At 40.4% G+C, this 21302-nt stretch overlaps 3 protein-coding genes across 5 annotated transcripts in view; 1 reads left to right on the plus strand and 2 right to left on the minus strand.

Annotated features, from left to right (window-relative positions):
- Positions 1-11581, minus strand: part of LOC113158745 (arginyl-tRNA--protein transferase 1) — a 46800-nt gene extending 35219 nt beyond the window's left edge. For 2 of the 3 annotated variants that reach the window (XM_026354899.1, XM_026354897.1), the window contains exons 1-6: positions 11428-11581; positions 8004-8067; positions 6649-6711; positions 6425-6528; positions 5967-6200; positions 3000-3214 (exon numbers count right to left, since the gene is read on the minus strand). In XM_026354899.1, coding sequence (XP_026210684.1) covers positions 3000-3214; positions 5967-6200; positions 6425-6528; positions 6649-6711; positions 8004-8067; positions 11428-11527 — 780 coding nt within the window. In that variant the 5' untranslated portion in view covers positions 11528-11581. Of the gene's footprint in view, positions 1-401; positions 531-2999; positions 3215-5966; positions 6201-6424; positions 6529-6648; positions 6712-8003; positions 8068-11427 lie in introns of all 3 variants that reach the window. The other variant, XM_026354896.1, reaches the window with a different exon arrangement.
- Positions 11582-11935: 354 nt separating this feature from the next.
- Positions 11936-18306, minus strand: LOC113159752 (delta-1-pyrroline-5-carboxylate synthase-like). The gene is made up of 17 exons (XM_026356633.1): positions 18170-18306; positions 17523-17640; positions 17271-17422; positions 16965-17114; positions 16748-16852; positions 16498-16656; positions 16254-16344; positions 15733-15857; positions 15490-15634; positions 15336-15409; positions 15070-15169; positions 14650-14870; positions 14394-14531; positions 14094-14289; positions 13811-13932; positions 13414-13696; positions 11936-12645 (listed from the first exon to the last, which is right to left on the minus strand). The coding sequence occupies exons 2-17, from the start codon at positions 17617-17619 to the stop codon at positions 12464-12466; spliced, it is 2340 nt and encodes a 779-aa protein (XP_026212418.1). The 5' UTR covers positions 17620-17640; positions 18170-18306; the 3' UTR covers positions 11936-12463.
- Positions 18307-18760: 454 nt separating this feature from the next.
- On the plus strand, positions 18761-21273 carry LOC113159879 (E3 ubiquitin-protein ligase TRIM41-like). Its single transcript, XM_026356850.1, has 6 exons — positions 18761-19342; positions 19453-19548; positions 19657-19890; positions 20007-20029; positions 20111-20244; positions 20331-21273. The coding sequence occupies exons 1-6, from the start codon at positions 18761-18763 to the stop codon at positions 20936-20938; spliced, it is 1677 nt and encodes a 558-aa protein (XP_026212635.1). The 3' UTR covers positions 20939-21273.
- Positions 21274-21302: the final 29 nt, after the last annotated feature.

Here is a 21302-nt window from a genome sequence, read left to right on the forward strand (position 1 = left end):
ACCTGGAGAAACACTGCTCTCAACCCGTACCGTATGGAAACATTTTCCTCTCCACTTCCAATCCTTTGAATCATACTCTTATACACATATTCTCTTTAATACTAGAAATTATCATTATTTTTTTTCACCAGCTATACTGATAGAATGCATTTGTTGTTTTTCAAAATGAGAAATCATGTTGACCACTTACAATTATTTTCCTTGCCAATAACAATTATCGAACCAATGCAATATTTTAGTCAAATATATTATATTACACTAAAAGTCCAAAGGACCAAGATAAAATATTCAGAGTGCACACTGAAATTTCTTGATGTCCTTGTAGATATCAAAACTTGTCGACCCCCCTCCCTCCCTAGGTACCCCTTGAGCAGGTTGACCTATGCCCCACACGATCTGACCTGGCTCTCGGAAGGTTTGTCAGGAGGGTCCTTGTGAATGGCCATCTGGTAGAGTTTGTACACCTGGTAGGAGGCGTCAAAAGTGGCTTTGAACTGCGGGCTGGGGGGATTGGAGCGCACTAGCCTCACCTTCAAAAAAAAATAAGGGGCAGACAAGGGTTAACATCAAAATAGAGAAGCATTGAGGATATCAAAAGTGGGGAATAGAAAAAAACCAAACTCACAAATCAAAGAGAGAAAAGGTGTGAAGGGAGAGAGAGAGAGATGCACCCCCTTCTATTTGAGTGACCTCCAGTTTGTTCAATAGATTTTATTTCTTTTATTTCCTTTTTAATGAAGTGCCTGTTTTCAGTGGCCGAGTTCATCACTGCTATAGCATGACGAGAAAATGGCAACGATGCATAGTGGGGTGCGTCATGACCATCTCCACTGTGATACAAGAAAGGCAGGTATTACTGTCCAGTAACACAGAGGTTATAAAAATATGTGTGAGACCTTACTGGTCATAGTAGTTTCTAAATGCAGAATTAACCACTAACCTGTGTGTGTGAATGAGCCCATCTCCAGTGCTTCACCATGTATGTTCTCTAAATCCAAAAGTGTGTATATTCTGTTTTTCCTAGTCATTCATTTTTAAATATAGGTTATAACATATTTCTAATACTCAAATTGCACTTTTCATCTTCAGTCTTTGTTGGTATATTGATATTTCTGTTGTTGTGTTGCAGTCAATCAGCCAATATAACAAGCTGATGACATGAAAAAAATGTAACCACACCTGCTCTGCAGCACGAGCAGTGCTTAAAAATTGTACAATGTACCTTTAAGCAGGTTGTCAGCTTTTTTTCTACATTTGTACTGAATATTGGCATTTTCATTCTTGCAGCTCTTAGATAACCTTAAATAATCAACTTGTTAAGCATGATGAACACTGAAGAGAGGATCAGGAGAGGCCTGTGAGAATAGAAAATGGCAAAGTGCTGCTGAGGTCACACAAACTGAAGAGGAATTCAACTTTCTCTTCTATCGGCTCCATCTAATTAACCGTCTCTTCATTTGGAAGCTTTTGTTGGCTACAGACTCGGCCATATGAATCCTTTGGACAGATAGAATGGAGGAATTGAACCGGGGGTTTATTTGAGTTGGACACAAGTGGGTCTCTCTCATATGACCACTTGGCATCTACATCCTTTAGTCAGAGACAGGGCCTCTCACATGAAAGGACAATGCTCAAGTTCAGTCTTTTTAATTTTGTTCTAAATCTAGAGATATATTTTGATAGGCTGAAATCCTTTGGGTGAACCAACACTGCAGCACAAAGTAGACGACATGGAAATGAAATTTTAACAGGTCTCATAACAGTGTTGAAATTTAACACCAGTGGTCAAGTATTGGATCACCTTAAGAAGGTACTGATGAAGCCAAATAACACCAGTGGCTTTTGTTTAATTTTCACTAAACTAAAAGATCACAGTTTCTCAAAGCTTTAACTCAACAATATGTTGCTCTAAACACTTTTAATACTACGTCATTATAAAATAAAAGAGAGGACAACTAATGGTCAAACCACTAGAAATACAAAAGTTAAACAAAAATGCTGTGAAAACAAACAGCAGTGTTTGAGGGCAACAGTGGGTGCCTGAGGGGCTCGAATCCCATTCTCACACTGACCCCTGGTGGGGGAGAGTGTAAGTAGCATCTTTGATAGATGCATAAATAATTAAAGTGTGCTGTACTGCATTTAATTGCTCTAATGTAAACATTGGCCTTCTGTTGCTGATGTAAAAATCCCATTAAGCCTGCACCTAAATTATAACAGAAGCCTGGATTTATCATAATATAGATTCACTAAGCTGCTAATCATCCAAATTGTCCTTTAGCCACAAATCTGACATAGACTACACACACACTAAAGGCCTCTCTTAACTGTTTGACTTGTAAAACATATAATTAACCTTCAATTGCAAAGAATAACCTTGCGTTCATGCCCACTTAGTGATATTGAATGATAATTGCAGGCAAGAAAATTAATCCAATCAAAAAAGAGCTGACTAGGGGGTGGTCATGCTGGTCTAGTATCAGAGGGTACAGAGACAGAAGACAGACACTGCTTGGTTCATCCTTGCATCTGGCTCAAATCTTAGTCAAGACCAAGAATGACGTTACTACCTCAGCTTGAGGCTGCTTCGCCAGGCATCTTTCTACATCGTTCTGCTTCCTGCCAAAAGTTCATTTCCATGTCCTCTCGTACCGGCTGAGCAGGGAGCTGTGGTTTTAATGTCATCAGCAGGGTAACGCGACCCAGTTTGTGTGGTGAGTCTGTCATTTGGTTGAGTTTGAACTGGGAAGAGGTGGTTTTTCCATTTTGTTCTGGCCAGCTATCCCTTACGCACACATAAACACATGCTGAAGTCAGTGGGGCTAGGGAACAGGGCTCTACGAAATTTTCAAGCTAACTGAATCCAAACATTATGGAGGCAGAAAGCTGAAGAGAAACACTGTTTTTTAATGATAGCTGGAATCATTACAATAGGCTAATGTTTATTCCAAGTCACATTAAAAGGCAAAAGAAAGTAAGAAAGTCTGTTTTCTGCTCACCTCAATGCAATGATCAGAGTTGTCAGGCAGTGATTCATTGATGAAATCTTCCAGGGCTTTGGGTTGGTTGGTCTGTGTGGGAGCAGGTGGGGTAGGAGAAACTATGGAAGAGACCCCATCAGCATGTTGTCTCATCTGCTCTTTCTGAAGGCGCCGCTCCTTCCTTAAGTCTTTGGCCTTCCGGCATGGCGGCCGGCTAGGATCAGCTCCCATTCCTGCACCCCAGAAAGAGGAAAGAGCAAAAGGGTGCTGGTTAGGAAAGGTGCCACAAGAACACCCTTCTTAACCTTTTTCTAATTCTTAAGGTACATCCAGGTGAGAATACTGAAGAAAAAGAAAAAAATAATAACTTGAGGAGAGAAAGTGGCACTTACATGGAGCCTTAAAAATATGACAGACCTAAGAGAGGTTCTAATTTTAAGCTGCAGTTGTTTATTATTTTGAGTGTTTATGACAAATGCTCTCCTTTGTCCCTTTAGCTAAACTAGCTGCCAGCCTCAACAGAGGACCTGGTCTGTGTTGTTCAAGACCAAGAGCTGAGAAATGAGATAGCATGTATTCCTAAAGGAAAGGAGGAGGCAAATCAGGTAACAGATCTAGGTTAGGTTAAATGTGAATATGTGATTCTGTAACTCTTCTCTCCCTATAATGGATTTTGTTACACAGAACACGCGCTCATGCACTTTATCTGTTTGTCTCACTCAGCAAAAACTAACATGTACATTTCTTTGAAGCTAATCAACTGCTCTCTGTCTCCCTCTCTCTGCCCCCTCCTTATCCTTCGGCTGCGGTCTCCCTCCCCTCCTCCTCCTCCTTCTGGTCACTTGCCAAGTCCTCCAGCTCTCCGGGCATCCCATGTCAACAGTTTACACGCCCACATCCTGTTTGGAGCAATAAGGAAACAAGAGCCATTTCCTGCTTGTGCTATGGCCAGTCGCCACCATCAGCTCATTTATAACTCTCCCCTCCTTCCACTGTACGTCACATAGAAGACAAGGACGTCCGGTCCTGACAAGAGGAGACGGTAACTTTGGCACTGGCAACATTCGGTTTTAGTTGACTCAAGCTCCTTTATGTTCTACTGTGAACGGTTAATAGAGACCTAGGTAAAAACTGTTGGCAGATGTTGGCTTACTACACTAAATGTTTTACTTTAACAGTTAAACACCTGTCATTTTTAGTGTAACAGGGTAAACTCAAAACCTGAGGGGTGATATAACCAGAGTATTTCTGTGATGGAAGTTTATAAGGTTAATAATGTGGGTTTTTGAACATTTCGTTTCTGAGTTGTTAAGCTACAAGTTTTCTTGTGCTTTGTATCACCTCTACTCCACTCTACTGTGCTGTGCTGTACTTGTCTTAAACAGAGAAAAAGTGGAAGCATTTCAGAGAGTGAAATCTTTTGAAAGTTTTCCTCTGTCAGAATAAAAACAATGAGGTTAAGGCAAATAGATCACACACACAAACTTGCTGACTCAACCACAGACACAACAACTCTTATCCACAATCACTCAGTCCACGTGCCTCTCTCCCACTAACACAACTCTCACTACACACACACTTTAACTCACACAACACACAGGTACTCCTGAGGACAGCGCATGCAGACATTGAGAAGATAAGGTCTGACAGATCAGTTCCTGTGGAAGACCGATGCTCCCACAACAGCAGTTAGCACTTCATAAAAGCTATGACACTCTCACTCTTTGCTTCCCTCGGCACACATTCAACTCTCAAAACCCAAGTAAATTGTTTAGAGTTATGACATTTTGTGTTCTTGTTTGGAAAGAAATTTCATTTAATGCACAGTCAAGATGCTGGTCTCTGTGAACATATGCCAAAACATTACCATATGGGAATGCTGTGTAATTTTATGTGAAACTGTACGGTGTACCATTTCAGTCAACTCTGCCATCAGTCATTGTGTTAGCATTTTTGCTAATATGATCATAAAAATAAGTCCCTTCTGAGCAGTTTCAACAGGTTCAATTAAGTTTCTTTACTGTAGCGTTATCTCCTGAAGACACTTTACATACATTATATGGCAAATGTGGAGCTCTGTAATCCCAAGCCAGAAGTGGAACCTGTCCAAAGCTGCAAAGCTAAAGGAAAAGTATGTTCAACTCTTTTCTGTTGGAGGTGAATAAGGAGGGATTGGAGAATCACTGGTTCAGCACAGTAAGTCCTCCTCACTTCCTCCTTGCTTGCCTGCTGAACAGTTTTGTTATTTCTGACAGTCTAAGGATGAGGACTGTGTTGCTGACACAGGTGTAATAGTAGAAGAACACTGGCACTGCCGAAGGTTTTCTCTAAATGTTTATGTCTGTAGCTGACCCTGTCTGAGCCAATACCCAGCTTCCTGCTCCAATATTAGTCATTGCTTTTTGACTAATGAGCGTGGGGCCCGTTCTCATTAGATGTTTGAAAAGGGGAAAAAAATGGTTGAGCCATGAAACACGAATGGCTGTTTGAAGTGCTGCTTCCTGTGTCTAATGGGAATTTATTATCGCCTAACTATGAGCGTTATATATTTATTACTATGAGTTGGCCGTGAGGATATCCTGTACTGGACAGTGAGGAGGAGAATGTGACAAAGATTGCACACCTGACAAACAAGTGAAAACACAGCAGCGTTGTCATTAAGCTGCTGCAGAGTGGAGTCTATCAGAGGGAGAACAGCGACACCTTCTGGAGATTAATGGTGCCTTAGATGTTGGAGAGCACCACAGTGGCCGTTTAACCATTGGCTGAACTGCGTTGTTCATTAAAGTCACAGTTGATGTGTAACAATTTACAATGTGTAAACATTTTTTGTTTAATTAAGCAAAAACATATAAAGAGCTGTCTTAATAAAGGAAAGTGATAATGACAGGTTATGTGTTAGTAACTGTAATAAGTAACATTTTATTACTCTAGTTTTGGTTAAGAGCAATATATTCTATAGATTTGTATTATTAGATTTCCTACCTTGTTTTGGAGCTTCTGCTGTTGTTCTCCCATCCGAGACTGACGGGGAATCCTTACTTGACGTTCCTGAGCCAGATGCATCACCTGCTACCTCCTTCTGAACATCTGTGTTAGCAGGACACTCTGTCAGCTCCTTCTGAATGTTGGTGATAGCAGCACACTTGACTTTTGAGTGACAGACTTCAGAAGGCTCCCGTGGACCTGCTTCTTCACTCACAGAGTCCATCGGTTCCCCTACACAGCACAATATGAATAATGTTTACACCCATTGATATGTTAAACAGAGTGACTGCACCAACTCAAGCAGTAGTTTCAATCATGCACCCCGGCGTATGATATATTGTTGACAGCTGACAGCCATTTTTATTTTATTTATGCATGCATGTACTTTATACCAGTACAGATAGATTTAATACATGTGCATTAATAAATACCACACAAAATAAACATATTCTCACCATCACCCTGTCCTTTTGGTAATTCCCCTTTGGAAATGAATTTGCTCATCTTCTTCAGGATTTTCTTGTGGGATTTGGAAGGCTGGAATTTCAGTGCATGGCATCTTGATGGAGAGCACACAGGTAGACATGTGATTAGAACATCACTTTGCATATATTTCTGCTGTTACACAAATACTCCTAAAACTAGCTGAAGCATAAATGGTAGGATAAATTATCATTACCTGATGGTATATTGCGGACAGCATGTCTTGTTCATTATGGGCTTGTAGACATATTTCCCACTTCTGAAAAAGGAAAATACAGACAGCCTTTATTGTGTGATTTGATAGATCCAAATGATACTGCTTGGACAATAGTCCAGTGGAATATATTCTATACTGTAGGCAAATGCTGGGTGTGCTGTCTGTGTATAAGGGATCCAGTGGTGACCCAAATGAGAAAATAATTTTTTTATATAGTTTAGTATGAGATAAGTTTTTTTATTAATACTATATTAACGCTATTTTGAAACATTACCAAAGAAGCTTACAACAAAATATACAATACGTACGTTTTTAAAAGCTTTTTTTTTCATTCTTACAGTTCTGAATGCCATAGACTTTAACGTGGCTTCTTAATCAGCAGCTATTTTATTCATACACTGCAAATATATGATGTTTGAAATATGCTCGTCCTATCTCTTGAGATATTTTAATCCAACCTCTGCCATCCCTGGGCCACCTAGGAGTACTTCAGTGTGCACCTGGAGCTTGTTCAGCTTGAGGTGAAGCTGCTTCACCTCTATCTCTGCACATCCAAATAACTCAACATCAGAAATCCATGAAAAGGCTGCACTAGTACACTCTGCAGACACCAAATGCTATGGTAAGAACTGAGAAAAATACAGTATATTTATAACCCAGCGCTGGTAATGGTGCAAGTGTCCAATTTGTAGTGATAAACGGGTGCTTGGAGGTCACTGTGACTTCATGTATGTCTCATACCTGTTGGTGAAAATTTCCTACAAAATACAAGCCTGAACAGACATGCATGTAAACTTCAACTTGACTGGCTGGTGGAAATTCTAGTGTTTGTTTTATTTATAACTAGTTTTAAGACACTTCCTTTCTTACAGTTTTTTTTACGAGATCTGTAAGACACAGGTTCCTGTAGTATAGTTTTTGTGCAATGTATTATTATTATTCTGAATTGTTTTTATCTTTGGTTTCTTTAATACAGTGTTTTGTATAATACCTTATTTATATTGTATTTCAAATATGTTTGATGCCACTCTTATTACTGTTAGACATAGTAATACAAAAACAATAAATATTTGTTGTGTGCAGTACTACAGTTACTGTTTGTAGGTTTTTTTATTCTAAAACAAAGAAAATAAAATACATAAAACATAAAGCTATATGCTGTTTCTGTATAAGTATATGAACACAGGGATAGACAGTGGAATTGGTTGTGATGCAAGGGGCACCAGATATAATCTTGCCTAGGACACCAAATTGGTCAGGGCCAGATTTGACTATATTAATTAATGAGAAAATTCAAATAGTCCATGTAAGTAAGCAGGAATTGGGTGACTCACCTTCTCCAACCTCTGTCTATGAGGTCTTGATAGTCTTGTACTGTCATAGTATGAGACCACATGCCTGTAAAAAAAAAAAATAAAGGAACATGATGCATATGATTTTGCTATAGCTACAAAAACAACTCATTTTAAGCTATTTTGCTATTTCAATTCCACATTAACAACAACAAAATCTTGATCTTTTAATAAACCCATGTAGTTTTGACAAAGACACTTCACATAGTGAGGATAAAAGATTATAGATTTATATATAACCAAACAAATCCCCCTTAAGCAAGCACCAGTTGGGGTGAGTGGAAAGAGGAGAGATAATAGACATGCAGCTCTTTACCATGGATGGTAAAGAAACCATCCATGAGAACATGATGAGTTAATAACCAACATGAAAAGGAATTTTATTAGCAACAGTCAGACATGGATTCTGAATAAGCTAGCCTCTCAAACAGAAGCTATTTTATAATTAAGAAGCATGTATACAGTAATACAGTGTAGCTTAACTCAGAGGCTGCTTGGACTCTGGTGGGACGTCTCCCACAGTGTAACCCCAAAGTACATTCCCACAGTCCTTTACCACCCCCACAGAAAAATCTATTTGTAGTCACAGAAGCTTGGAGAAGCTTCAACTCCTGACCTTTTCTTCTAAAACCATATACACAGTTTGCACGTGCACACACACAATAAACTAACTCTCTACAGCAAGACCACCCTCAGTTCATATCTATCATAACAGAGGGAACTAATGTTCCATGTCCCTGAAGAACAGTGCTCAGCCAGAATCCACAGAGACAAGCAGACAACATAGAAGAATAGGCAACATTAAAGTAGTAAATGACTGGTCCTAAAGCCTACAAGTCTAAAAATGTTCTAAACTGTTATGGTACAACTGAATCGTGTCAACTGAACTTCATGTGAGTGAACATCTGCTTTCATTGTGGCATAGCAGGAGCAGTTTTCCATCATTCACATCATTCACACCTGAGGCAGTTTATGTTCACTGAGGTATGACCGAGGAGGACAGATGTTGTGCTCTATATTTACATTTGGCAACAGGCTTGATAACATCAATGCACCAAGCACATAGAAAAAGGCAGTATCTTACTGAGCACCTGCTTGGAAAAGTCTACAAAACAAAAATACAGGCACTGTATGCAGGATAAGTTAACTTCACAATGAACAGCTAAATGGATTAATATAGGTGCTATAACTGCAACTTTTATATCATTTAACTTGTATTCACAAAATGACCTTCTAACCTTTAATAGTAACACTGCTACTGACCACTTCCAAGGAAAATACAGGAAATTCATCTGCTTGCCAAGAACGTGACAGGCTCACATGATGTAACATATCCAGATTACCGCTCTTGGATTAGACAGCAGCTCTTGTCTGCAAGCCCAGTCACTCAGTGGCTGCATTAGGAACTACCTGAACCTTAATTACAGTCAACTTGTCTCCCCCTGCTGAATGCTACCATTCTGTATCACACAGAAAATTATTTCCTATCTTCCTAAATGGTATTGTTATAGATCGGTATTAAAGTCAGCCTTGCAAAAATATACTGTATGCTCAGACTGGTAAACAGTATCCCTTCTAACTTCTCGCACATTGTAACAGAAAGAAACAACTTTTGGAGACAAGGAACACAGACTAGAATTCCTTTAAGTAGCGTAGCTATGTGGTCAGGTCCACTATTTGTGCCACTCTATTACTGGACACATTCACAGAAAAAATATTACTGGTTGTGCATGATATCTGCAGACTAGAGAAAGTCAGCAAGCAATAGAAAATACAGATAACACATGAGTATCAAAACTATTGTGTTGTGTGATATTGTATCGTTTTTAATTAATGATTTCATGATGTCACAGGTTTTTGACAGGGATTCATTTAGTGTTGTGTTTGAACCCCAGACTGCTAGATGGCAGTGTTGTGTGGTGATGTTTGTTTTTTTACTTTGATTTTGCACATAAGGTGGTGTGTTCTCTATACAATCAGTTTTCCTATAATAATTTTTAATCACAATATTTTGCCTTGCTTACAGTGTCAGTAGAAGTATAAATATCAGTAGTATATGTTATATATCTTATCACCAGATTCCTGCTAATACAAACCCTGAGAAGCAATATGTGTATTATAAATTATAAATGTATTATAAAATATGGAAGGGCTCTTTCCACATATTGTTGTACTATGTAGAAACAGATGTGTAGTTTAGTCATGCTTGATTTGTGACTGGACATTTGATGTTGCCTTAAGTAAAAAGTGGTGGAATTAACGAAAGGTAGCTTATTTAAATGTTCCACCCACTGGTTGTTTTTGTATTCTTGGTCATTTAAATATTTAAACATGCCATGCCAAAGTTCATCTGGAAATGATCCTAAACCAGCACTAAAGTTTCGATCAGGGTAGAAAGAGTATTGTCATATCTTTTGAACTGATTGAAAAGTGGAAACACACAAGCAACTCAATCAAATTAACTACAAAATATGGCCACAAAGGAATTAGCCATTAGTTATACCGTAGTTTTGTGCCTCAGATGAAGGTGCCACGTTAACAACGTTGCACGTTTTGGGGGTTAGGATACTAAACATATACACAACCCATCTCTTGTGTCACCATGTTATGAATCCTGTCTTATTTTTAGTGTCGTGTTTTTGCTGCTGCAGTACTTCATCCAGCTTACACTGTAATCCACAGTAACTGATACACCTGAGAAGACGTACAGTCAGTTCAGAAATGATGAGAAACAGACTAGACAATAACAGCTATACTATGCGACTTCAAGGCATTTAGGTTTGTGTAGCGTTGAATAAAGCCCCGGTGTCTCTACTGTTTCATGATGCATTGCCTCAGTTCCTTTCCCTGACATTTAAATGCCACTTTTCCAGAGTTACAGCACGGGTGGGCCACATGAGAGGGACACTTCCTGTGCTGCACTGTTTATATACTGTTCGTTATCAGGAGCGATGCTAGCACACATGTTTATTGACAACCTAGTGTGACATTTTGACTGACCATGTGAATAACCACTGCACAGCACACCAGCCCCATCCTTCCTAACTATCCCAACTGTCTAAAGTTTTATTCTACGACAGTCCAAATTAGTTTTTACCAGGATCAAACAGTTAGCGTTGGGTGATGCTAATGGCTAAAAACCGAAGCTAGGTCAATAACCTGAACACTATCCAAGTGAGGTTAAGTCAACGCTAGTGCAATGTGTGTACTCAGTAAGATGTACTGGTCATCACTAGAAAAGTATCATATGTTGTAATATTACTGTAGCAATGACAGTATTAGCTAGTCAGCCTTCTCTCAAACCCGGTTTCTGTTTCAGCAAGCTACATCCTTAGCATAACAGTTCAGCAACAACGTTGCTATCTGACTAGCGTTGCATTTCTACGCAACTTTATCAGACACTTACCATGAGAAAGGTTTCCCTTATCATTTTTACAATAGCCACAGCGGTAGCCGTCCCCACCACCGAAATATTCTACTATGGTGTAAGATTTGTTTCCTGCCATCTTCGGTACCGACAGCTGACTTTGCCCGGTGACCGGTGCTGCTGGACGGCAAGCCCCGCCCACACCATTTGCGTCATCACTGCTGCATTGAAAACCGCTGGGAGCTTTGTAAATCCACAACATGTCGACTGTCAGCCAGGAGACGAGCTGGTTTGATCAGAAGTGATTAATGTACTGTACTAAACTGCGGTTAAGTTCAAAGGTCATCAACTATCATTACCTAAATATTAATATTAAAGTCAGATATTGTCAGATTACATGAATACACTAACACACTAAATGCATTTGTAAACACCACCGTCTGCAGCCATCCTGTCATTGAGATTATGTTTATCCACAAGGTTCATTATTATTATTGTGCAGATTCTTTCAGTACTCAGTTGCTGACATGACACACAAAATCTTAAGTGACGAACTGTACAGCATATTTATTAAGTCATCTGTGCAAAGAGGATAAACAGCAAAATAAATCTGAATGAAGATCCTGCACAAATAACAAATAACAGTAAATTACAAAAAGACCAAAGGGTGCTTGTACGTAGAAAAATAAGTTAGAAAAATCACAGCTCCACCAATGGCTTTTTTCTGCCACTATAAAAGTGATCTTCCAAATGAAAGAGCTTTATCTGGGTATCCTTTGTTTTACCAGTCACACCCTCACATTTACATAACAGACTTTATTGTTTTTTTCTTATATTTCCCTCTCATCACATTAATAATTGTAATTTCTTATGAGATGAGGATTTATCTAAAAAGCAGATTCATGGGTTGACCAAAGCTGAATCAAGATTGTCCAGTAAAAGCAGACTCTGTTCAGCATGCAAGTGCCTGCACCAACATAGTGGATCTATACTGGTGATGAAGCATCAGCTAAAATGTTGAAGGGCCACTGGTGGACACAAACCTTTAAATAAATTTAAGCTCCTTGGCTGGCACCTAATTAAAACTTCCATGAGGGACAGGGATGTTTTCATGAAGGTATTTCATAGTGCCCTGCTCAGAGAAGTCAGCCACTGTGTGCCCTTCCCCTCGGAGGACCCATTTGGTGGTCAGAAGCCCATCCAAACCTACAGGACCTCTGGCATGTATCCGTGCCGTACTGATACCAACTTCAGCACCTGCAAAATACACGAAGCACTGTAAATTTAATTCTTCTGCACCATTTTCAAGACAGCAGTAGGCTAGGTATATTTACAATGTACAGTATGTGCTTGTGGTTTTTTCAGATAGCATCAAAGGAGTGGTTCAGATTTTTAGAAGCTGGTCTTTTTACATAATTGACATCCTACATCTGTCACAGTAGATCTTGGTCACTACGACTGTGCATTTTCATTGAACAGACTGCAAGTTATCAGACAGCCCTTATTTCATGGAAAGACACAGTAAACACTAAGCCAAATCAAGGGCAGGTTACAGTGTACTTGCAGTTACACGTGTGTGAAGATGTGTAAGATGTTGGTGCATTACCCTTCACACCTCAGCTAGGTTGTGATGTGACAATAACATATTTGCCTCTGCTTTGTAGTAACTGTATGTCAAGAAAGAGTGGGATGTTATGTATGCATTTCTTTTGCTAAGCTCTTATTCGTCCTTCTTCTTTTGTGTATTCTGGTTCATGAACTGTTACTTTGTACCATAGACTGACTGTTCTATACTACTGTGACTTTACAAATAATAAATAAATACATCATAATTTTGAAAGACATGTACTTGATTAAGCTTAATGGGACTGTTGATGTTTCATATGAGCCTCAGCCTTTTGTGCGAGACAAAAAACACCTGTTGCAGCAACCAAGAGCTAAGTTGACATTCATATGAGGAAGTCAATATTGTAATGATGCCCACCTTAATGTAGTACAACCATTCCTTATCAGGCAAGTACATACCAAGGCCAAAACGGTATCCATCCGCAAAGCGAGAGCTGGAGTTCCAGAACACACAGGCACTGTCCACCTGCTGCAGAAACTGCTCAGCTGTTTCTTCATTTTCTGTTACAATGACATCAGTGTGGGCGCTGCCATATTTGTGGATGTGGTCCACAGCCTCCTGCATGCCATCGACCACCTCAATGCAGCACTCCAGGTCCCCATACTCTGTCCTGAGAGACTTCACCTCAGATGGGCTGAAAGTTAAATAGGATGCAAACCGGGGGCCGGCATGGATTTTCACCTGAGAGACAGCAAAGAAACAAACAAAAAAAAAAGTAATGTAAAGATTGGACCATATTTTGAAATTGTTTGTGTAATACTTCTGTCCAAACCTGTGTCAGGTCATCTTTCTTACGTTTTCTGTTCTTAGCATATCAATGATCTGATCAAATACAGGAGTTCGAAGCAAATCTCTGTGAATAAGCAGGGTCTCCATAGCATTGCAAGCTGCAGGGTAGTCACATTTGGAGTCTCTCACTGGAATGAAATACAAATTAGAATATACATTCACAAGATGTGGGTTAACAACCTAATAACTACAACACTACAATTGCTCAGCACTGGGAAAATATGGTGACTAAACCCTAAAATAAAAACATTATCAAATATAACGTTCACAGACACGCACAAGAACATACCAACATCAATAGCTTTGTCTATGCTGGCATTGTTGTCTATGTAGACGTGACAGACACCCTCGCTGTGGCCCAGTACAGGAATACCCTTGGCTGCCCTTTGGATGTCCCGTACCAGCTGGGACGAGCCCCTTGGAATGATTAGGTCAATCATCTTGTCTAATCTGCACAGATCCTCTACTTCTTCACGCGTGCTCACCTACAGTAGACATCAAGGTAGATTTTTACAAAACACGTTAGTTCATAGTGTAATTAAAGACAAAAAACTCACACAGTCAGATACTGGAATGGCTTCAGTCTCACCAGCTGAATGGCATCTGCCACTCCATGAATGGAAAGGGCTTCTTGTGTGAGTTGATGTAGAATTCTATTGGTGTTGGAGGCTTCTTTGCCCCCTTTCAGTAGCAAAGCGTTTCCACTGGCAATAGCCAAAGCTGACACCTGAAACACAATATGCGATACTCTGGGTTCAACTTCCAATGAAAATGATGTAAAGTCACCCGGCAACTAATGCGGAATAATTGTAAAGGCTGATTGTGAGATTGTGGGTTTGACTGACCTGTGGGAGACAATCCGGACGTGACTCAAAGATGACCAGCAGGACACCAATGGGGACAGTGATTTGTTCCAGCTCGAGGTTATTGGCCACCCTGGTCCTTCTCAGTACACGACCCACGCTGTCCTTGGAGGCCACAGCAAGCTGACGCAGACCAATGGCTAGGCTGTTCAGCTTAGCAGTTGACAGACTCAGGCGGCTGATTAAAGCCTGGGAGAAAAGTCCTAGAAGAAAACATAATGAACAAAAAAAAGTCTTGCTAACCGAGAATGCTATAGTTATGTATAGATACAATCTTTTTGCTTTTAGCAGACAGAGGCATTGTAAAACAAGAGTGAAAAGTTTATCTAAGTCAAGGTGCTACAAGTGTGCGATTTGAGTCAGAGGAGGATGTAGCAGTGTATGTGCTCTGTAGCTGTGTACCCGATGCTGATGCTAACTCCATGTCTGCCTTGTTGGCATTAAGAATCTCATCTTTTTTCTCTGTAAGCAGATCAGCAAGATAGCAGATAATCTCTCCTCTCTGGGAAGGAAAAAAAACACACATGCATTTAAATTTAGATATGACATGAGGTCCATTTTGACTTGAAGAAAACGTGTTTAAAAAAAAAAAAAAAAAAAAAAAAAACTGAATAGAATAGCATGTCACTTTAGTGAGTCAGACAACACTGAAGGAAGAAGCAGCTCACCTGCTCGGGAAGTAGGGAGGCCAGAGTCCTGCCTGCATGTCGGGCCATCTCAGTCTGTTGCTCCACAGTTGGACCTGGAGGTGGCAATAAAAGCACATATAAAATACAATCACAACTGGGTCAAATATTCTTTTCAGATATGTATATCCAGTACCTGCAGGTTTCACTTCAGAGAAGAAGGTGCCAACTTTCTTCCCTTCGACAATGTCTGTGATGACATGACCTGTGACTTTAGGATCTGTGCCGTTGGCAATGACAACAGATGTACCACCCTGTAGGGCCCACAGGGCTGCTTTCACCTGATTCAAACAACATGATTGCACTTAATGACGCTTCATCATTTAACAGAATCAGTCCGATTTACACTTACAGATCAAGTTTGATCTGTCATGCTGACCTTGGCTTCCATGCCACCAATGCCGACTCGGGACTTAGTGCCATATGTGATTGACTGCTGGTCTCCGGGATAGAATATATCAATGAGCTTGGCATCATCCGTTCCTGGAGGACTGTCATATAAGCCTGTGGGACAGATTTTTTGTTGTCCTTTATTGAGCCAGAGCTGATCAAGAAAAACCTGAACAAAAGGTCAGACAGTATGCAGCGAGTTCTACTAACATCTGACACTGGCAAAAAAATTAAAAATAATTATCCTAATTATCATAGATGAAAAAGAAAGAGAAACATTTGTAAAGGCAGTTGTTAAGTAACTTATCGGCAATAATGAATAAGTCATTTAGTGTTAAACAGGTCTAGGTTCAGCAATGTTATGTGCCCAAAGAGTGAGGTCAACTAACTACCTGAATATACTGAATGACCAGGTTATTCCATTAATGGATTTTTTTATTCCCTGATGTATAGTATGAAAGCTCACATGCAAATTAAAGAAACCCATCAAATGTTAGGTTATTTTTGTACCTTGAACATCAGACAGGGCAATAAGAAGATCTGCTTTCATTTCAACAGCCAATCGTGCAGCCAAGCTGTCGTTATCTTTGATGCTTATTACCTGAAAAACAAGCAAAAAAAATGTCACCAAACCAAAAGGAAAAAATTAAAAAGAATCACTGTACCTCCCATTATACTGTAGAACTACAGCTTATGAGTTTCATTCAATTGCTAAAAAAACAGTAAAAGTTCAGCTCTTTCACACAATACCCACATTTACACCCTGTAGGTCACTGCTGGGAACAGGGGGTGGAACAACTGCATCATTGGTGTTGATGATAGGAACTATGTTCATCCTCAGTAGTTCATGAAGTGTGCTGTTCAGGTTGCGACGCTTCTGCTCATCATGGAAATCCAGGTTGGTGACAAGAATCTACAGTAGTTAAAAGGACATTTATGATATTCGAGTTATATTTAAGTCAGTGGCTGTTGAAATTTTATTCTGTGAGAAGTCAAATACATACTTGTGCAGTGCAGATGCTATACTGGGTGAACATGGCTTCATACAAAGCCATCAGACCGCTCTGTCCAGCAGCTGCACACGCCCGTGCCTCCAAAACTGGAACCGACTGAGATTTCACAAACATTTAAAGGCAACTATGGACAAAATGCAGTAAATGCTTATCTAATATTTCAACATTTCTAAAAAGGTGGACCAAAATTCATATATTTTTTATTCACCATCTCCTTGAGCTGATTTTGTCCCGAATGCAAGGCTTGTCTGACACTTTGAGACAGCAGGATTTCATGTCTCAGTCTCTGCTTCCCAAACGCCACAGCCCCACTGGTGACAATCATCATCTCCCTGCCTTGATTCTGCAGCACGGCTACCTGATAGCACACACAGAAGTACAATAATACGCAATTCTTCTTCAAGGATTTCTCCTTTATTATGTGTGGTGTGCAAAAATGAAATACTATTCCTAACTCTAACCATCAACAAAGATTCTGACGTTTCCTGTATCAACAATACTAATCTGGCATTACCTGCTCTACTATTGAGGCCAGTCGTCCCAGTGCCAGACCACACTCATCTCCACGTGTCACCACAGCACTCCCCAGCTTCACTACAATGCGCCTGCCCTGCTTTAACTCACTGCGGTGGGCAAAAGACTTCCCATGGGAACGCGGGAGTGAAACTGCGAAGAATCACAAAGTCACATTTTGTGTATAACATTAAATATTGCAGCATACATATTAAAAAGGTAATAAGCACAATGTCCACTGCAGGTTACTTACATTTGTTTTGGGAAAACCCTCTGATGGAGATCGGGTAGACATTTGAGTGCCGGATTCTGGATGGGAGGCGAGAGCACAAGGCCAGCCTGGCAAACATGATGGTGGCACTTCAGGACAGCTGTGATGAAGGCACAAACCAACACCATGTTACTCCTGCATGTACAGTGCAATAACTTAAAATATCTTGCTTTAGACTATGCCACCTGTACATCCTGTCTGCCAGTCTACACCACTGAGTAAAATGTGAACACTATGAAATGTCTTAACTGAATGAATGAACATTGTTCATAATCATTAGTCTCACTGAAAACCTCTTTGTCAGCTGCCTTCAGGTTCTCAGCTCTGTGTTGGTACTTGAACTTGACACACTGACCCACTGAAGACACTGTTCCCACTAGTTAGCATTAATTAAAACATCCAGGATCTAGGCGTCATTTATATAACAAATTCTAACATATGTGAAACCTCTGAAGTTATTAAGTTAGTTAAAACATCTAACAGACGTTTCTAGTTCCTGTCAAAACACACCAGGGGACAAGCTAACACTAGCTAGCAGTGGCTATTACGCGCTAGCTTCCTCCCTGCCTACCTGAGCGGCGGCTTCTGACAAAATGAAAGAAACATATGTTTACGAACAACTTCCTTACCTGACAATGAAGGAATGTAGAAAGCCAAACACAAATGCACTGGATTACACCGCAGGAGACACGTAGTAAGGCGTGCTGACAGTGCTCCACTGCCACATCCACAGCCCACGTTGGTTGTGAAGTACGTTGAATCAGCTATTCACGTACGACGTCTGCGCAGGATACGTGAATACGCTCGTTTAATATTATTTTACGTAAGTGGAAATAGCACTTGACGGATGCACAGGTACGTAAGATATTAATCGGGAAGTAGACTGCAGCCATACGGCATGAGACGTTTTATATTTCACATTTAAATTATTATTATTATGATTATTATTATTATTATTATTATTTAAATTTTAATTAAACTGCATTTAGGAAAAATGATTGGTAACTCAATTCACTTAATATACATTTATTGGAAATGTGGTCTCATGGGAGTCAATAGTGTGAAACAGCTACTGGGAGATATCAACCCATCTTTAGTAATCTGACACTGAGGCACATGAGTGGTGTGTGCAAGCGAAGAGAGACCTGTGAAACATTCATGAGCAGGAAGGCCAGGCGCACACAGAGCACTGAGCCACCACAGCAGGTGTAAGCAGAGCTATGGAGAGTGCCGAGGAAACTTTAAAGTGTCCCGCCTGCCAGGATTTCTTCACAGATCCTGTGACGCTCCCATGTGGACATGACTTCTGCCTCACGTGCATCCAGGCTGTCTGGGACACAGATGGGTCTGACGAGGGTCTTTCTTTTTGTCCAGAGTGTCAGATATTCCTCCCCTCTGACTTCGCTCTGGAGATAAACACCAGTCTTCAGACTAAAGCAAAGGACTACACCACTATTAAGGCACCAGCAGCAGAGCTGAAAACAACAACTCCAAGCAGGGGAACTGTTTATTGTGACCACTGCATAGAGGCACCATCAGTGGCCATAAAGACTTGTCTGACGTGTGATGCCTCTTTGTGCCAGGCTCATGCTCTGTTGCACCAGCGCCGGTCTGCTCTGAGTAAGCACACACTTGTGGAGGTGACCGGGGATCCACTGTCTCTGAAGTGCAGGGAGCATCATGACGAGCTCAAGCTGTTCTGTGCAGAGTGCACAGTGCCCGTGTGCTGCTTGTGTGTCTTGGTTGGCACGCACAAGAACCATAAAGCATCTCCAATCAATGAAGCATGTGCAGACTTCAAGGTGGATATTATTATTACATGTTAACATATTGTAGTTTCATGTAAATATATTTCCTTAATTCTCTATCAGGGTATTCATTTTCTACAGGCCTGTTGTTACTCTATTTTTAGAGAAAGTTGGAGACTACTATGAACCGGTTGTTAAAGAGAAGAAGTGAAGCAGAACATGCCATCAAGGACTTGGAGTCACTGTATGCACAAACTGTGGTATGATCGATGTGAAATACGCCCCTTTAATGATCTCTTTTGTAATTCATCAAAACCCTTTTTGTATGTATAGTATTACAATATTTATAGTTTTGTTTTTGTTGCCAGAAGTCTGCCGCGGATTTCAGAGAGAGGATCTCGGACAAGTACAGCAGGATCCGCGTTGTGCTGGATGGTGATGAGCGTCTGATGATGCAGATTATAGATGCAGAGGAGACTTACATGACAGAGTGGCTAGAAACCCAGAGGGGCATCGTGGAGGCCCAGATCAAGGAGATAGATAGCCTCAGAGCCTCTAACAAATCCCTCCTCCAGGAAACACACGATCTAGGATTCCTTCAGGTATGTTAATGATATTTAATATAATCATAATGTCTTCCTGTGATCTTGAAACAACTAAAACCTTGTCTATGATTGACAATATGGACAGCTGTACATGACCTGTTTATTTTTAACAGCAAATCACAGCACAGCATCTTTGGTGAGTGTATCATTACTTCACTTTCTATTGCCTTTTTTTGGTTTGATTTCACCATCTAATGGTTTTCAGTTTTTGTTGTAGCGACCCTTTGGATTTAGAACCTATCCAGAAAGTAGAGAGGGATCTATGTGACCCTGAGAAGCTGAGAACGGTAGAGAGGCTGGTGGACGACCTCACTGTTTCTCTGTCTCAACACTTTCCACGAATGTGGTCATGTTAGTAGATAAGATAATATTTACTTAAAATCCATCACCATCAGTGTTCATGTGATTGTGCACTGAATTTAGATTTGTATTTGCAGATCTCTGTTGTCCTGTTCTGGACTCTAAGACAGCCCATCCCAAACTGGAAATATCTGAGGACAGAAAACAAGTGTACTGGAGACGACAGCCTGTCAGTGAGGACCCCAACATTCAGCCATATGACTCCCAGTACAGCGTCCTAGCTCAGGAGAGTTTTTCCACTGGCCAGCAATACTGGGAAATTGTTGTCCAGGAGAAACCTTACTGGCTAATAGGTGTGACCACTGGGCCAGTCCATAAAAAAGATGGACCCAGTCAGGGTTCCTCCAGCTTGGGAGTGAACAACACATCCTGGTGCATTTACCATGGAGATGGGCAGTACCTGGCATGTCATGATACCCAGGAGAAGCAGCTGTCCATCGCAAAGCGGGTCAGAAAGGTGGGCATACTTGCAAACCTCCAGAAGGGGGAGCTGTCCTTCTTCGATGCTGATGCTATGACCCTGCTTCACTCTTTCTGTGTGCTGTGCACAGAGAGTCTATACCCCATGCTAAACCCTTGCATTGACGTGAATGGACTGAACAGGCAACCTCTTACCTTGTTTTGGATTAAGGATCCTTGGGATTGGCATGTTAACACAGATCACGGAGATAAAGAGTCAACTTAGAAGAGGTCCTAAGATAATTTACTTCAGTGTTTCGCTATTTTTATTAAGTTTATTCTATTTATGTTCACATTTTGTAAATTTCACAGTGAAAACATCCTTTGAAAAGCTTGAAAAAATAAATCACTGCCTTAGTAAAACTCTGACCAAAGAATATAACTACCTCTTTATGTCATAGCTAAATCTAAGATAATGATAGAGACTGTACATTTTCCACTAGAAATGTGTATTCTCTTGTCTTGGGTCCCACAGGCTTTTTATTTGACCTTTTCAGTGTCTGCAGTTGTATTTTACAGTAATTATTACACCAAGTACTATTGAGAACATCTTCAACCCCTTTTAAATTCTAACTACTTGCAGCTGAACA

The sequence above is a fragment of the Anabas testudineus genome, chromosome 15 (assembly GCF_900324465.2).
Source record: "Anabas testudineus chromosome 15, fAnaTes1.2, whole genome shotgun sequence".
NCBI classification, from domain to species: domain Eukaryota; kingdom Metazoa; phylum Chordata; class Actinopteri; order Anabantiformes; family Anabantidae; genus Anabas; species Anabas testudineus.

Coding starts and splice junctions, on each gene's coding strand:
- LOC113159752 (XM_026356633.1), bottom strand. CDS start 17,619: ATGTTTGCCAGGCTGGCCTTGTGCTCTCGCCTCCCATCCAGAATCCGG. Junction 16,853..16,964: donor AAAATCAGCTCAAGGAGATG/GTGAATAAAAAA, acceptor GTGAAATCTCAG/TCGGTTCCAGTTTTGGAGGC. Junction 14,871..15,069: donor GGAGTTAGCATCAGCATCGG/GTACACAGCTAC, acceptor GTTTTCTTCTAG/GACTTTTCTCCCAGGCTTTA.
- LOC113159879 (XM_026356850.1), top strand. CDS start 18,761: ATGGAGAGTGCCGAGGAAACTTTAAAGTGTCCCGCCTGCCAGGATTTC. Junction 19,343..19,452: donor AAGCATGTGCAGACTTCAAG/GTGGATATTATT, acceptor CTCTATTTTTAG/AGAAAGTTGGAGACTACTAT. Junction 20,030..20,110: donor ATCACAGCACAGCATCTTTG/GTGAGTGTATCA, acceptor TTTTTGTTGTAG/CGACCCTTTGGATTTAGAAC.